This window comes from Diachasma alloeum, unplaced genomic scaffold (assembly GCF_001412515.2).
Source record: "Diachasma alloeum isolate Michigan unplaced genomic scaffold, Dall2.0 Dall_scaffold_00186, whole genome shotgun sequence".
NCBI classification, from domain to species: Eukaryota; Metazoa; Arthropoda; class Insecta; order Hymenoptera; family Braconidae; genus Diachasma; species Diachasma alloeum.
Window position 1 is genome coordinate 221,129 of NW_021680352.1, and position 17,835 is coordinate 238,963.

General features: G+C 41.4%; 1 protein-coding gene across 4 annotated transcripts in view; it reads left to right on the plus strand.

Moving 5' to 3' along the window:
• The window catches only part of LOC107048322 (ecdysone-induced protein 74EF), a 102,715-nt gene that overhangs the window by 79,788 nt on the left and 5,092 nt on the right, over positions 1 to 17,835 (plus strand). For all 4 annotated transcript variants that reach the window (XM_015271455.2, XM_015271453.2, XM_015271454.2 and 1 more), the window contains 3 exons: positions 6,889 to 7,125; positions 8,471 to 8,638; positions 8,709 to 8,945. In XM_015271455.2, coding sequence (XP_015126941.1) covers positions 6,889 to 7,125; positions 8,471 to 8,638; positions 8,709 to 8,945 — 642 coding nt within the window. The remainder of the gene's footprint in view (positions 1 to 6,888; positions 7,126 to 8,470; positions 8,639 to 8,708; positions 8,946 to 17,835) is intronic.

The window sequence follows — 17,835 nt, forward strand, 5'->3', positions numbered from 1 at the left end:
GGGGGGGGGGGGGGGGGGGGGAGTGTACCCGTAGGCGCTGGCAATAGGAAACTGGGGTAAGCTGTCCTTGTGATCGGCGACGGTACATGTGTTGGCAGCAGAAATGTTTTATTTCTAACACATTTACCTCGTTTTACAAAAAAAAAATTAGTGAAGAAATTATTTTAAAAAAATTAAAAATTTCGTTAATGATCTCATTAATTAGTTAATCAATTAATCAATCAATTAACTAATTAATGAGATCGTTACTTAATTTTTTATCCCATTAATTAGTTAATTAATTAATTAACATGGTAAACAACGATTTAATTAATCCATCAATTAATTATTTCAATTGATCTACATTCGATCAATTGAATCGTGAAATTCATCATTAATAAAATAATTACATTCATCACTGAATTATTTTCTCGTTTAAAAAAATTGGTCAATTGACCTTCACTTACTTTAATTTTTCCTTCACTTATTTGCACTTAACAATCTTCATTGGCCCCAGAAAAATATGATATCAATCCCGAAGAATTATTTGAAGACATCGATAACTGCCAGTTAAATTTGAAGTGCAAATAAGAGATTTGTATCGAATGAGATTTGTTGTCGATGAAATCAGCTGTCGATCGTCATCCGAGGATCTTCGATATCTAATTGATGATTGAATGTTTGACGTCCTTGGTTTCAGTGATTGCAAAAAAATCTGCGGAGATTTGCTTTTATTAATGATCACATTCACTTGAGCGATCAAAAATGAGACGTTTTTGATTGTTAGTAACTCAAAATGGACACAGTGGAATTCAATAATGTTTCTATTATTTTGAAGGCATTTTTAGAGCTTTAAAATGAGCCTTGATTTATCCAAATCACATCGTTAGGTCAGGAGATATTGATGATTGAGTGTCGGACAGTCTTGAGGGTCCAACAGGAGAGACAGGAGGTCCAGTGGGTCAAACGGGAGCGACGGACGGAGTGATTACCCCACGCGTCGCTCCCATTAGAATATTCTAGTTGAAACTTCGGAGGGAATTATCTCAGTTGGGATTGGTTTTAGGTGAAAACGTTATAAGAAATTTTTCGTAGAAAATTTCATTCGCTACAAAAAAGGTTCTGATATATTTTACGCTAGAGGCAACAATTAACGAGATAACGAGCAATTAAGCTAACTCCTCTGTTTTAATTTTCCGTTCTTTCAAAGAATGTTCTTTTGTTCAACTTTCGAAGGGATTTACCTCCTGAAGGATTGATTCTAGTAAAAAATGTCATAAAACCATTTTTATGGGAAATTTTGTCAGCTACAAAAAATGTCTCAACGAGTTTTCCGCTAGAGTCAATAATGACCGAGATAATGAGTAATTAAGCTTTAAGAGCGTTTGACCCGCCACCTGTCCCTCCCATTTGACCCTAGCCAACATTTGACCCCTCACAATATCTCAATAGCCATAAACCGTTCCACAAATCCCTCCGTCAACACCTCTCATCCCGCCCAACATGTCCACAAATGCCCGGACGATGAGCCGTGCACACCGTCATGTATTTATAAGAGGAAGCGCGACGGTGAGCGCTCGTTCAATGCATCAGCCATGACCTACATAGTAAGGCGCGTTGTGGGCTAGGCGTAGTGCCTACGCTAGATCTAACTCGATCTATTATAGCCACTGACTAGGTGCATTGCATCGGCCGCATGCCTCTCTGCCACACGAGAATATTTTCCCTTTCCCAACGTCTACATCTAGCCGAGATAAACCTCCCACTCGGCCATTCTCTTACGTCACACTACCAACTCTTCCGGTCTAACAACTCTGCTACACTTGTAATTCGGCACGCCACTGTTTCCCGATTCATCGCGTCTATGAAATCATTAATTCACTCAGTTTTTTTTTCTTTCTCTTTTTTTTCGGTCCCACGAATGGTAAATAATCGCGCAATACTAGCGTCACTCGCTCTTTCGTGATGTTTCGCGCGTCCTTGACACGTTTTCACTTTTCTCTTTCCTTATGTACAACACGGTATCTTTGGATTTTTATAATTCTTTTGAAATCGCGGTTTTTCAACGTGCTCATGTCTTAATTGAAATTTCGAAGGGAATTAGCGTGGTTGGGATTGGCTTTAGTTGAAAATGTTATAAGACATTTTTTAGGGGAAATTTCGTCAGCAACAAAAAATGTATTAACATGTTTTACACTAGATGACATAATTAAGGAGATAATCAACAATTAACGTGACTTCTATGGTTTTTCTATGATTTCAATGTTTCTTTTTCATCTTCAACATTCAAAGGCATTTACCTTCTTAAGGGTTGATTCTGCGAAAAAATTTCATACAACATTTTTTATGGGAAATTTCATCAGCTACGGAAAAAGTTTAGACCCATTTTCTCCTACAATCAATAATTTCCGAGATATTCAATAATTAGTGGAGCCCATTTTTTTTCGAACGTCTTTTTCTTCTCACCAACTTTTATTTCACTGGAATATTCCGTTACCCATAAAAATGTCAGTGTTGTTCCACGATTGCCCCCCGAAAATAGTAACACATTAAGCAAAAGCGTGAGGAGCTGAAAAAAATCGATAGCATAATTTTCTTGCTCATCAATCCGTTGTTGTTTCTCCTCTCTCGCTTTCGCCTCGAAGGAAGTGGGCGTACGAGGTCACATACCACGTATTTACGCTTTGTGTGTACACTGTCCTCCTTTATTTTTTTCTATATTCATCTTTTTTATTTCTTTCCTGTCGTGTACCGAACGACAATGGACGCCCCGGCGACGTTTCGACGGGCTTCACGGGGGCGCGATTCATACGTTCTCAGAGGAAAATAGGTCAGGGACGATTTTGTCGGATGTACTGGAACAATTTTTCTCATCTTTCTTCGGGGGTGAAAATTCTACCTGTGGGAAATGGCCTTGGGACTTCATTATTTTCGGGTTTTACACGGTTAACATCATTGACCTGAATTATTTTTCGCTCTCTGGGTCTGAGAATTCTCCATTCCACGGGAATATTCGTTTTCTCAACAAAAAAATTTTACCTTTTCACATTTTTTCGTGTCTCCAACAATTTTTATTCAAAAAAAAATTTTTAATCTAAAGAACTTTTGATCTAAAAAATTTGAAAATTATTTTGAAAGGTAGTTGTTGGACATACGCCCAAAATGTCCGGACACAAAAACCTCCTCGTAAAAAAAAAGTTTGTCTTTTGACATTTTCTCCCATCTCCATCCGCCCTCTCGCAAATTAAAATCATTCCCCGATGCACATCCCCATGCACCAGATGCAGTGTCTGCCACATGCGTGCACGCGCGTGCGCTAAAAATTCACTCTCGAGCGAGCCCACTCTCGATTTCGTCAACCGGAAGTGGGTCACGTGAGTCTTATGCATGAATTCATGACACTTGTCTGTTTTATCCAGCGTTGATAACGCGAGCTCCATTGTTTCAAGGTCCGAGTGAAAAATACCCCCTCAACGACGCCATCATTATCAACACTCTCCTCTTCTCCTCATTCCGTAAAATTTCACTCCCACCCCCTCCACTTATTTTATTATTCCGGGACAGGTATGCACACGTTTATGACCCGTCGACACTGGGACAAGTGTGCGATGATGTGATGTCACATAGAAAGAGAGAGTCTCGTTACCGTTACGCAATGTACACTCGCGTGTGTACACGGAGAAAGTTGCGTGGTCCGGCGCTGACCTTACGTACTAAATGTGCAGCAGATGTTTTTCCGCCGCAATACCCCCAAAAAATTGTGAAAATTCCCATGGTTGAAAAAATTTATTGATCCAACTTTTACTGGTGTGAAAGGGGCGTTTTTAATTATTTTCAATTAATTCACATTTGTTGGAAAAACGATCATTGCAATTGAGAATTTTTTTTGAGGCTCGTAAGGGTCAAAGGACCCTTGGAGACGTAAGGTTAAGGGTCTTAAGGGCCTTAATTTAATCGTCCTCAGGTCCTCAAGGGTCAAACAAACCTTTTTTTATCATTTTTGATGATCGCTTTGAACACTAGATGTGCTGAAGGGTCGTTTGACCCTCACCCTGAACGTCCTTAAGGGCCCTTTGACCCACAAAACCATTTTGACCCTCAATCCTAAACGTCTTTAAATGTTTTTTGCCCCTGCCGACGTTTTGACCTTCATCTCTAAACGTTCTCAAGGGCCTGTTGACCTTCTCAACGTTCTCAAGGGTCGATTGACCCTCCAGACCCTTGCGACCCTCAATTCTACCCGTCTTTAAAGGTTTTTTGACCCGAACGACCGCTTGATCTTTAACTCTAGACGTCCTCAAGAGCCTGTTGACCTTCTCAACCTTCTCAAGCGTCGTTTAACCCTCAGGACCCTCACCGAAAGAAAAATTCCTAAATTTCACCAAAACCTCATCTCCCCAGGTGTTTCATTTTGCCCCTATAAATTTCAAAACCCGTCACACCCGCAAAACCGGAAGCACCTAGCATTTTCCACCCACTATTTGCAATTTAACTTGCAAACGAATATAAACATCAACCACTAGGAAGTGAAACTTCCCGCTTATTACGTTTGAAATAGGAACGCTTGTCCCGAGAGTCGGTCGATGCGGCTAGACGCCCACCCACTCTCTTTCTCTATCCATCTCCCTTCCACTTTCCTCTCGTTTGTCGTTGTGTGAATGAAGGTCACCCAAGGTTAGCCTCACCAACAAAAAAAACCACTCCAATGTTCCATATTTCGTTGTTATTCTCACAGACAATCGTGTGTTTATTTTCATTATCTCCGAGTTGAACAACAACCGAAAATAATGCACAAGCCAACGCTTAATCGTTTCCGTCATTGCGCATTTCCCGGCAGAAAATACGTTAAATACTCGTCATTCATTTCATTTTTTTTTTTTTGCAACTTGAATGAAACCGAAAGTAACGAATTCATCACAATCAACTCGAAGAACAATGCAACTCACCCCAGAGCCATGTTAACCTCGTTCAATACATTAATTGAAAGAAACGTTGAACCTCATCATTACATATCCAGGAAGAGAGAGGTACATCCCGCCCCGCATTATCCTTTGCGAAATACACCAGGTGCACTTAATGTAAAATACCGACCATGAGAGCTTTTTTTCGCATTCGTGACGTACGTTGTTATTACCCCTCTGTGTCGAACAGTTTCATACACATCATATTCAACTGACAATAGTAACGTATGCAAGTGTGGGCCGGTGGCGTCTGTCGAAAGAGAGAAAAAAAGGAAATATGGAAAAATGAAGAGAACGAAAAGGTCGGAAATCATCTAAAATGCACCCCTTTTCGGGCTCTCATCGCCGGAGGGAAAGTGATAGCACCCCCTCGATTCTTAATAATTCGTTCGAAACTTTCTATTTGTTCGTAAATCCATCGCAAGGTGAAAAAAAATGAAGGATCAATATTCATGAAGAATTTACAATTTCGCACGTTTAGTTTTTTTGTTTTCAACTTTTCATGAGTCCATTTTTCCCTGGAATATTTGAATAAGTAATGATCGGCGAGGAAAAACAATCTCGAGCGAAAGGTTCAGACTCGAACGATGACTGTTATGAGCCACCGAAATATAACCGATCGATATCGTTTGCTGGTTGTAAAATAATGATGATCCCATCACCGTCGACAAATTCGGAAAATTTCGAGTTGTGATTCAATTCAGAACTGGAAATACCTTATGTCAGACGAGCTGAGGAGAAGCCACTGGGTTTGAATCGATTATCGGAGTTTAACCCGATATCGGACACTCGCAGAAGCACTTGGGTCTCCCCTGGCTGTTCCTTTTTCGTCTCTTTGTCATGAATACAGTATTCTGTTACGATGGCTTGCTGTCAGACAAGTGAATCAGAGGAGGAATCCAGGGACTTACGCCCTTCTGGTGGGCGCGGATCGTGGGGAGCGAGGGGTGAAGGCTCAGGGCTTCCCAGGCTCATCAACTTGCCCCTTCCTGTTATCAGTGTTGACCCTTGTGATCTTGATGGCGACAATTTGTACATTCGCACGTGTCGGATCTGTTCTATTTCATTGAAATGGTTGTGTAGTTGAGTTGAGGTACTTTGAACGGCTCAAAATTGATGATAAAGGATGGGTATGACCTGTCTTCGTGTTGTTTGAGTCTAGAAAAGTTGCCAAGTTTAGAAAGACGTGCTGTCTAAGTTCGCTTGTCTTATCTATCGAATCTTACAGCAAGTCTTCCACCCAAATTTTGTAAGCAATCAATTCTCAATATTAGTTAAATTAATTACGTAGTTGATAGAAGGTGAAAATGAATGATAAAGTATAGAAAATCTGCCTCTTACGTTCATTCGTTCAATCCATTTAACATATCCATCAAAAAGATTATGTAACTGATTCGAGATGCTTTAGACAGATCAGAATAGCTGATCCGTGAGCTGTCGTCAACTAGAAAAAAATTTTCGAAGTTCAGGAAGACGAGTTAGCTTGTCCCATCCCCAAGTCTTACACTCCAGTCTTGGATTTTCCAGTCAAATGATTTTCCTTTCCACGGTTTATCATGCCTCGTCGAGAAATTGCTTAATGAACCTGACGGTGGCACTAGGCCTGTGCCTGAAAGGAAGGTAGAAACGTTGCAGTGGGTCAAGGAGAGTCTACCCGCGGCTTTCACTTCCTCTCGACACACCGCCAACAACCAACCAATTGCCATACATATTCCATGTTATTGCGCGTGTTAGAGCGACAGGAACTCGGGCTTTTCAATTCTCATTTTATTTCACGGTTTCTTTTTCCCTTGTTGAGTAATTTCTACAGTGGATTTTGCTTGTGGGAATCTTCGGTTATGCCCTTTGAGCAGAACATGCATTTAACATGAGTTACAATGATGAAATCGAAACTGTTCCTTTTTCCTGAATGAAGAGTCATTTGGTGTTTTGATTTTTATGATTACAGTGGATACGCGGGAGGTCCAGCCACATGATACGAATGGAGATAAGGAGTCGTTGGGACTGGCAACAGTGAAAGCTGAACCTGGCAGCACAACAGGAGCTAGATTACTTCATGGAATATTGTCTCAACATCCACAACAGCATCTTGGGGTACAGAGTGGTTATGGGAGACATCTGTCGAGTCATGGACAGCTTGGACAACCACCTTACAGCTCAAATGGAATTGCCAATAGTACGCCAGGTGAATATATGGACAATTTGTTGAAATGTCTGCAGCTCTGTTGATTTCTATAGATCTATCTCTCTAAAGATTCCAAAATGTTTTCTAAATTTGATCTGTTCGAAAGCGGAACTTACTCAACTTGTTGGCACGAGCAATATTTCGATCTAGCATCTACAAAAATTAACAAGTCCTCTCTGGAGACAGGTTTCAAACAATTATGAATTGATTAATGAGTGAAGCTAGCTCCTTGTAGAATTCATAAATAGCTTCTCCCAGAATGGATTCGTTCTTTTGACATCTTGACATCTTTTTGAATCAAGCAAAATTGTCAAGAGAAGCTTTCTACAGGTCTATCCATCTGAAGGCTCCAAAATATTCTTCAAATGATCTGTTAGAAAGTGGAATTGTCTCAGCTTGTTGGCACGAGCAATATTTAGATCTAGGATCTAAAAAAAATTGAGGAACTCCTCTCGCCGCAGGGCATCAATTGACTAATGATTGAAGCTAACTCCTTCGAGAATTCATAAACACCCTTTGATTCATTCTCTCGATGACTTAGCTCCCTAAGATGATTATCAAAACCGATTGAATACCCTCGCCCAAACAATGAGAAACTGAAAAATGGAGAAAGCCTTTCTGCAGACAGGTTTAAGACGGTTATGTAGACTGTTGACCGTGGGAAGACTCTGTCAATGTGCATACCAAATGACTGGATGACCTTCGCCCTCTGCATAAAGATAGGTTTAATTGAGCAGCCACGCGAAAAACACGTTACGCTGTCTCGGGCCTTCCAATCACAAGCCCCTGAGCCTCTTTTTCAAGGAGTCCATCCACCAGAGGGATGTCACATCCCCCCTCTACCTTCCACCGTCTAGCTACCTTCTTCTTTTATTTCCACCAGTCGGTGTTTTCAGTCGTACCATCCCTATTTCCTTTATACCAATGCTCGTGATGAGCATTTGTTGGTGAGGTAATGAGCCAACTGTAGACTCCTGCGTACGGATGTCTTCGGAGATTGAGAGATTAGGGCGGGTGTACGTGATGCTTAAAAATATTTCATGCACCTTTGGGCGGGTTTCGGGGGGGATTATTTTTAGATGGGACGGCTGAAGAATTGGGAATTGATGGTAATTGTTTGCGGGGAGGTGCCAATGGCTTGTGAGGTAGGAGAACATGCGAGGAAGGTAGTGCCATTAGGAGACAAAATTTCAACCGGAAAATGTTTCATGTCATTCTCTTTCGAACCCTCACCTCAGCGAGATAATCAACCATTAGTTACGGCCACTTATCGGAATTAATTTTTTTTATGAGCTCTCCTCTCGTAAAAGATTTTAATGACGAAATTTATTAATTATGTCTTCAGGGAGTGGATCACTGCCAGCGAGTCCTGCCGACAGCGGTGTGAGTGACGTAGAGTCGAGTACGTCGTCAGGTGGTAATGAAGACGCTAATCTTTTGCTCAAAGCGAGACTCAATCCAAACTCATCCCTCCAACCGAATCTCGCCTCTCACCACTCTCATTTGCCCTCAGGTATGTATCCCATTAGCATCGCAATGGATCAATTAATGAGAATATTTTTTTCCCCCCCTGTGGATAATAGCAATTGGCAGATCGGCATGCCACAGCCCAGGGGTTTATCCGTCCTCCACAGGATTCTTGCCACCCTCTTATCATCCACACCAGCACCACAACTCTCAGTACCATCCACACAGAGGTGGCTCACCTCATCATCCTCACAGTAGCCACAATATGCCGTCAACGATGGGACCACCACATCATCATCATCATCAACAAACCCAAAGTCTTCAGCATCTGCATTATCGTCAGCCACCAACGCGTAAGTTTTATTTTTTATTTAGGTGTGAATATTGCACCAGTTAAATACCGATGAAAATAACAAAAGCATTCTACCATTTAACTACCGATGAACAAAACTACAAAATCATTCTACCTCTGAACTACCGATGCACAAAACAACACAAGTATTCTAACATTTAACTACCGATGAACAAAACAACAAAATCATTCTACCTCTGAACTACCGATGAAACTATGAAAAGGGGAAAGTGGGGTAAAACAGACCGTCTGCAATCGTCGATATCTCGTGACCAAACGATGCGACTTGGAGGTCTGGTCTTATTTTGAAGATTAAAAAAATAACTTTGATATGGAAAAAATCAGGAATGTCCACTCTGCAGTTCTCGAGTTATTGACGATTAAAGAGGGTCAAGTTCACCTCACTTTTGCCTGTGAGCATTACACCATTGAGCTACCGATGAAGAAAACAACAAAATTATTCTACCTCTGAACTACCGATGAAGCAATGAATAGGGGAAAGTGGGGTAAAACAGACCGTCTGCAATCGTCGATATCTCGTGACCAAACGATGCGATTTGGACAAGTCACGTCTCATTTTAAAGCTTAAAAAATGTCTTGAATCCGAAAAAAAAATGGAAAAAATTCACTCTGCAGTTCTCAAGTTGTTGACGATTAAATAAAATCCGTTTTACCCCACTCGATTCAACGACTCGAATGCCTTTGGATAAAATTGATTTCCGAAGTCTTTTGGAAATGCCGAGCAACCCTCGATAAATTTCATCTCCCAGTCATTCTTCCTACCCATTGAAAATTGTAAACGATATTTTTCTCGGCGATTGAAAGAGAAATCGAGTAGATAGTGAAAAAAAGGGGAGAGCAATCATCTCTGGGTATGAGTGAGGGAATAGTTACTGGAAAATAAAAAGTGCATTGGGAAGGAAACGAGTGAGCTCGAGCGGGGCAGAAGAAGCCGAGGGAAGTGAATCTGGGACGACGTGCCAGAGAGTGGCAACTGGGTCACGAGCGAACGGCCGGCTGACGACGCTATACACCGTCTACTGTCAACCAATTGATATTTTTACACAAGAGATAAGTGTACGTGAATTTCGATGTCAACCAGTGCACAACGCATTTCTGGGTTTACTCGATATTATTAGTTGGAGGGGTTTTTTCTAGGGGTGACACTCTTGTTTCGGTTCGTTTGCGATAGATTGTGGGGGGGAAATTTCAACGAAAGTGAGGGAGAGGTTTCATTTCTTTGAGGGGTTTTTAGGTGACGTTTATGTTGAGAAAAATTATATTTGATGAGATTATTTATTTATTAGAAGGGAATGTTTAGAAAGGTAATTTTTGCTGGGGGGAAACGATGCGATTGGGGTAAATCAGCCCTCATTTTGAAGCTCGAAAAAAAATTTTCGAAATGAAAAAAAATCTTTTGAATTTCACTCTGTCTATCTCTACTCCCATTTCTCTCAAAAATTCTCGTAAAAATGTCCCTAGAACGCAAAATATCCATAAAATCAGGAAAAAATATCTCCAAAAATACTTCTCGTAAAAACTACTCATATTCTCGACGAATAATTCACCCCAGACAATTACCAGCCCTTCAATCACAACATAATCCCCCAAAGAAGCTGTGTGAAAATCCAATGTGGAAGCGGGACGCAAGTAAAAGTGTGCCGGATTGTATAATCGAACGTGAATAAGCAAAATATTACGCCACCGCTATTTGGTAACTACAGACCCAAGGGGACGCCCCGCTACCGCTGTGTTCCCATTGCGGATACCGACGAATGCCGAGCGTCGCCTCAACCACTGGGGTAATCTCACGCTGTGACCTGAGAATCGTGAAACAATTTAACCTGTCGAATTCCAATCGTTTCGTCATTTTTCAATTATTCGTCGGAATTATTATTTCGAAAATAAACAAAAATTTCATTGAACTCAATTCATTCAGTCTCCTCATATCATTGTGGGGGGGGAGTAAATTCGGTGGGCGCGTTTGGGACGTGGGCCCAGTGTCACAATTGCGAAATAATTTTTTTTTGCTTTCGTGAAATTTCACTTTCGTTACGTTCAACATATCGTAAGAGGATACTCGGCAGTTACTCATTTTATCGTGGATAACTGTGACATGAATTATCGATTCCTTACCCTCTGACTAAAAAAACTTTACGTATGCAGAAATAACGAACAAGTTTAACGGAACAAGTTTTCCTTTCTGGTGATAAATATTTTGCTTTTGTGGTATCGGGTGGTTCGAAGGCGCAAGTTTTTATTCGGAATCGCTTTTTTATGGGCAGCTGTAGTTCTAGATGTATTTCAATGGCTAGAGGGAATTGGTGAATTTAGTGCATTAAATAGTTTTTATAATTTTTCCAAGAGAGTTTGAGAAATAATGAAATTTGAGGACTGGAGGAAAATGGGTCGGTTTTAAGCTTCAATAACTCGAGATCGGCAGAGTGAATTCCGACATTTTTTTTTCATTTTGAAGGTTTTTTTTCAGAGTTTGAAATGAGCTTTGACTCATCGAAACCGCATCACTTGATCGGGAGATATTGACGATTGAAGAGGACCAAATTCACGTCTTTTTCCCTGCCTTTTGCTTAATCAGAACTCGTACATTAGCTTTCCCACCGATTTTTCTTGGCACGCATCGTATTTTTTCGTTCCAACAAGAAAAAATAATAAAGGAATAAATAAACTTTGAAACCGATGCCCCGGTTACCCTAGATCAAGACATTCTCCCCCTGAAACTGAATTGTTATTTATAAAATAACGAACTATGCCAAAAAATTTGTATTTCGATACTATTTTTGCAAATTGAAACATGATTTACGAGTGTATTCAATTGTAGTACTGCTGTCTAGGCGGAACGATGACGTGAGGGACGGGTAAAAATAAAGGAGATCACTCTCTCAACGCGGGACTAGACCGGGTCTAGGTCTAGGTCGACTAGGCGCGAGAAGGCGTGGCCTATTCTCCTCTTTCTCCGTCTGGCTCTTTCTATTCCACTCGGTTGATTCGCGATGGTGAATGCAAAGGTCATGCTCTAAGGGGGGGTTATTGTCTTGTTGAGGGATGTGGGGTGACAGGTTCATTGACGCGGGGAGTCGTTTTTCGGGGAATATAGCGTCGCTTCCATTAGACCCTTAAAAAAGTTCGAAAAAAATCGCGAAATTAGAAAAATCGCGAAAAAAAGAGTTTGGCATGTTTAGTTCCTGCTTGATATCTCGAAATCTGCGAGAGATACGATAATTTTTGTAAGAACCTTTTTGGTAGCTTATGAAATTCCCTATAAAAAAGGTTCTCACGAAAATTGTCGTATCTCTCACAGATCTCGAGATATCCGCCAAAAATCAGAAGATAAAATGAAAAAAAATAAATTGTCTTCAACTTTCGATTCTCAATTTTAATAGAATACTTGGCACCTGGCGTAAAAATGTATTTTTGATTATTTACCACTGCATCATCATGACAAATATAAACTATCCGACATTATCATCTATTTCGAGGGTTTCGCGAAAAAAAATCTGCATAAATCTTCGAAAACTACTTTCTAATTTCAACTTCAACAAAATAAAACATTCGTATCACTCCTCCATTCAAATTAACCGTCATTTCAATTTTCGCGCTGTATGCAGACACCAACAGCGGTTTTAATAAAAAAATATGGTTCAATATAATGAAAGTGAGGCCTGCCGTCGGCTAGTCAGACAAGCCAACGCGTCCTTCCTGGGTCTCTGCCCCTGCCACCATCGTATATCGTCGTATTGTATATTTGTACACATTATCAGGCCTAAGTCTTCTCTGTATTCGCTGATGTGTGTGGATGCACGAGTGTGTTTCCACCACTGCCAAGCCGTCCGGGCAAAAATGCATAGCTGTGTTGCGGCTTGTGTGCAACACTGAGTTTAAATGGTTCTCAACCGAGAGGAAATACTCGAGCACATCGTTTCAAATCTTCAATAAAAAATTCAATTCAACTATCAATTACCCACTCATCGCTTCATTAAAACACCTTTTGCCAAATAACGCAAAAAATAAAACACTAAAAAACCAGCGAGATCGAAATTTTAAAGTCATTCCATCAAAAATCCAAGGAAATTTTACCCAGAATAAAAAAAATACGACCCATTTTGCCCCGCTAGTTATCGAAATACATCCAAAAACAATTTTCCCCCGAATTAAATTTTCATTTCGCCGAGAAAACGGATGGTCGTTTTCGCTGTTTTTTATCTCCCCATCTCAAGCTGTCAACAATGATCTCATCATTTTCTCACCCAATTGACCCTGAAAAGTGCTAAATTCTCCGCGTTTACGCATTCGCGACGACAAGATCCAGGAACAATTCACTGAAATATTTTCCTCAATCATTCCTGCATCAGACCCAGGAAAAAACCAATTCAAATGAAGAAATATACAGATTAAATGATTTTAATGATGATTTGTGGAAAAAAATCACCAAAAAATTCTGCATTCCGGTTAGACCATAATCACCGAAATTCCATCGAGCCAACCGCTGAGTGTCACTTTCCTCGTTCCATTATACGCCTCATGACGCACACAACAATTCCTTGGCGTCGGGGACTGGACACGGATGTGTATATAGATTCCCCTCCCCCCTTCCACATGTGTATTAAAACACACTGGATGCGGCGGCGGCGCATTCGGGGCTAGAGAGTGTGCCGAGGCGAGTTATAATGCGCGAAGGCATTGCCGGTTTAGCAGAAGAGGTATAGACGGTGACCTTGTCGCCGGCAATTCACCCCGTCTGACTCCCTTTACCCCACTGTATACCCGGGCGTTCCTATTCTGGCGTGTGGTTGCTCTCCGGGGTCTGCCCCCTCCCCTCCCCTCCCCCTCCCCCCCGACGGGAGCCTCATGGAGGAGTGAGAGTATGTGCAGCCACATTCAGCCACCAGAAGCAATCCAGCAGCCATCGAGTGTTGCACCAACTCTCGCTCTCCCTTCCTACCCCCACTCTCAGTCCCCCTCGGAACCCCTTCCGCGATGCCAAAATACCGTCTGTCGTTTGTAGGGTTTTTTTATGAGGCTTCATTCCGGGTACCGTTTTCCTTTGTTGAGAGCACTGCAGTTTAAATTGTTTTGAGCCGTTTTTATTTGGCGATTGGGAAGTTTATTTCATGGTTTATCAAGGGTTGACCCTTATGTTGGCTTTTTTTTATGGTGAACCTTGTTTTCCGAGGCTTGTGATGATTTTTCAGTCGAATTTTTCATCAGCAGAAGGCAGTTTGGATTTTATAGGGTAGAAAAAAATGTACTTCTAACTCCTTTAATTCTGGCCCTTAATCCTTGACCCTTATAGTCTGACCCTTACCTTAACTTCAAGTCTCAATTTTTCGTCTTAATTTCCCGTCACCAGGAATCAATTTTCAAGACATTAATATTCCTAGACATTTCTATTATAAGCCAGGAAAATTTCACGTAAAGTTGAAGAAAAAAAACTACTCATTTCCCTCCAACTTTTTTTTCGTTGGAGTTGAATTTGTTTTGGTTCACGGTGTCACATTCTCTCAGTCCATGAAAATTTAGAATGATTCATTTCCGGTTTGTCATTATTTCCTGCAAACGCGTACATAAAAACGAATGCGGATGGATGTGTAGTAGACGTGGGGATGTTTGATTAGTGTGAGTTGAGGATTCTAAATATAATGCATTACAGAACGGGTTAATCGCGCCCAGCTATATCCGCGTATAAATTAGACTCGTCTCGTCTGAATAAGGGCCAGATCCCCTGGACGGGACTGACTTTCCTATTTAATTGTAGCTACAGAGCCAGAGGAGAACAAAGACAACTTAATTCTGAATGCTTCTCGGGTACAAATGCCCCCCCTCTCCCGAGAGCTGTTGATTTTGTCGTGGGCTAGCGTGCGCACGCACGGGATTCCTTGCACTGTCCTAGACCTAGACCCAGTGAGAGACTTAGCCTAGACCCGTTGGATAGTGGGACGAAGGGGTAATGGGGCCTCCCAACCATTAATCGCTGCAGGGAGGAGTGCTCACTTGTGTCTGTGGTCGATTGTAGTCTCGCACAACTCGTAAACTACACGGAGAAAGTGAATGTGGATATGTCCAATGAGGAAGGGGTTACAAAACACGCGTCCGTCACAGCCGTATTTTTTTCATGAGTTTAAATTCGAACGATCGAGGGACAAAGGAATTCCGAGGCTGCGGCTGTCTATTCTGGACTTCCTTTCTTCCTCAAAAAATTCGCCAAAAGTTTCCTTGACTTTGATTCTAGTCAACTTAAGCATTAGATGAAATGATGTAAGGATTAATATATTGGTGATGGGAGCTGTTAACTATATTTATCAATGGAACAGTTGAATAAGAGCAAATGAACATTTGTCAATGATCAAAAGTGATTTGGCTGACAGAGCGAGATTGAGACAGATGAAGCAAGTGTTCCCTCAGGTATTAATCATCAACAGATGAACCTTTCTAAGAAATTAACAGAGGTTCAACGTTCACCGGAATCATTCATCTGCTATAGATGAACCCTTCTACTAAAATGCGATCAAAGAATGGACAAAAAGCGTTCATCAGAATCCGCTTGTCGCCATCAAATGAAGCCCATCAATACATCACACCGGACAATACCGGAATTAATAAACCAGAATGCTTTGAAAAAAAATTAGAACTTGTTTATGAAACGAGGACAAACGAGATAAAAATCCTTAACGAGTCGAGGGGGGGGGGGCCCTGTCTTGAATTCCCTGATGAGGAAGAACAAGAATAAGACCCATTGCAAAATAGAGAATCAAGAGATGAAACGAAAAGGCAAGATCGAGGTGGACGACACAGTAAGGACGAAAGGGTTACTGGTGATAAAGAATAACAAAACCAATGTGAAAAAGAGTTACATTGCAAAAAGAATGCAACACACTTATGTATAAATTGTTTCTTGTGTGCGTGACGAGACGGAAGAAGAGAGAGGTAGACTGACAGCGCCTGGTTCTTGGTGCATCGGACTAGCAGTTGCGAATGGATGGAATATACGAAACAAGGGGGAGGTAGAGGAGGAGACGAGAAGGATAGAGCAGTTAAGTTAGTCTGTCGGTCAGTGACTGCCTGACTTTCCCGGCGCAGCTGAAGGTCAACTCTCCCCTTCTCTCGAATTTGCCCCGTCCAATTCCGCCCTCTCCCTCTATCTCCTCTGATTCCGGCCAAGACCATCTTTATCCAACTCTATGCACTCACGTACGCAACTCTTCGATACGCTCCAACTATTTCTCCTTTTACTTATTCTAAGGAGCTATCCTCAACTCAGTCAATCCTTATTTCACGCTGATTACGATGAAAGTTTATGATTTCCAACTTTTCGGCCAATTTCATTGTTTCCAATCTCAGCAATCACATTTCAGTAGTCAAAAAGTGCATTGCGGCTAAAATAATCGCATCGATATCTGCACAATTATCGCAATATCTTCCGATATTTCCACTTCCCATGCCAATTATCCTCTCGTACACCAGAATTACCTACACATGTTGTTATCTCTCCTATTTCACGTACCATCAGTGCCTCAGCTTCTCTCATCCCCTCCCCCCCCCTCAGTTCTTTTATTTTCCTCTTCTTTTTGGTTCCTTCAACCCATTCCACCTCTAGCCGTCACGATCACCATGTCCCTGGAATCCCCACTCCACCTCCTCTCCCCTCTCTGCATCCCGTTTTTGCCTCCACTGCCCCCCTTCTCGCTATACTTGTACTTCCGGCCGCGAGACTAGTGCGAATTTCTCAAAAAATAAACGAGATGGCCCCTCTCCTCCTCTTCAGCTCTTCGCAATTTATGTATTCTCCGTTCGCCGGAGATACCGACGCCATCGTTTCACTCTCGGCAATCATCGGCACGACTTCGGGCTCCAAGCCCCGCCCCCTTCCCATATATTTTTAACTACTGGCCTTTTCCTAGCTCTTTTACATTCCCCTAAACTTCCTGTGATGATCCATCAGGAAGAGCTAAATCCAAAGCAATCGATGACTATCGGCCATTGAAAAATCGATGAATAACGAATAATCCTAGTTCAAAGAGATCGTTTTGTTTGCCAACACGAGCAGTTCCGACGCTGGGAAAATAACCAGTCGAAGTTAATAGTCATCTCTCTCTATCGCTCTACGCAAGCCTAGACGATCGCCTCGACTTGAGCACTAGTTGGTATAGGTCAGTGAAGCCACAGAGTCCGTTTATCCCCACTACTATCTACACTCCTAGACAACGGGTCTACGATTGACTCATCTAGCGGATAGTCATACGCAACTCGCGCCTCTCTCATCAAAGGATCTCGATCTCTCCCAGGGTCTCGTTCTCCTCAGCTAATATCAACAAATGCAATTGTAACGCATGTCCTATTTTTAGGATTTAAACGATGTGGGTTGCCGGCGTTGTAAAGTCAACCAAAAGAATTCTTGTTAGTCATTCCATGGGTCACTTACTGTTGACAATATGTATTCAGAGTTTTTACAATTTCATAATTTGAATTTTTGGCTTTAAAATTTTTTCTTAAATAATTAATTTTTATCCGTGGCGTTCCAATATGATGTTATTTGAAGCTTGATATAACAGTGATAATTTGTGACTTCCGATTTATCGGTTGTGAAGGACTATAACAGGTGTCTGTTTACTGTTGGTTTTTCAAATTTTGAGATTTCTTTGGTTTAAGATATTTTTGTCACAATTTTGGTTTATAATTTTATCAAGATTTATACTGCAATGGACTTGGAAATAGAATTGTATTTTTCTCTTACGATTCGTCCTTTTCAATTCTAATTACAATTGCTGTTATGACCGTTAATGGCCGAGGAAGTGGAAGTTTTTTGAATTTTTGTTAGTCTTTAACACTTGGGAAATCTTGGTAATCGTGAGGGGGAGGGGAGGGGGAGGGGGGGG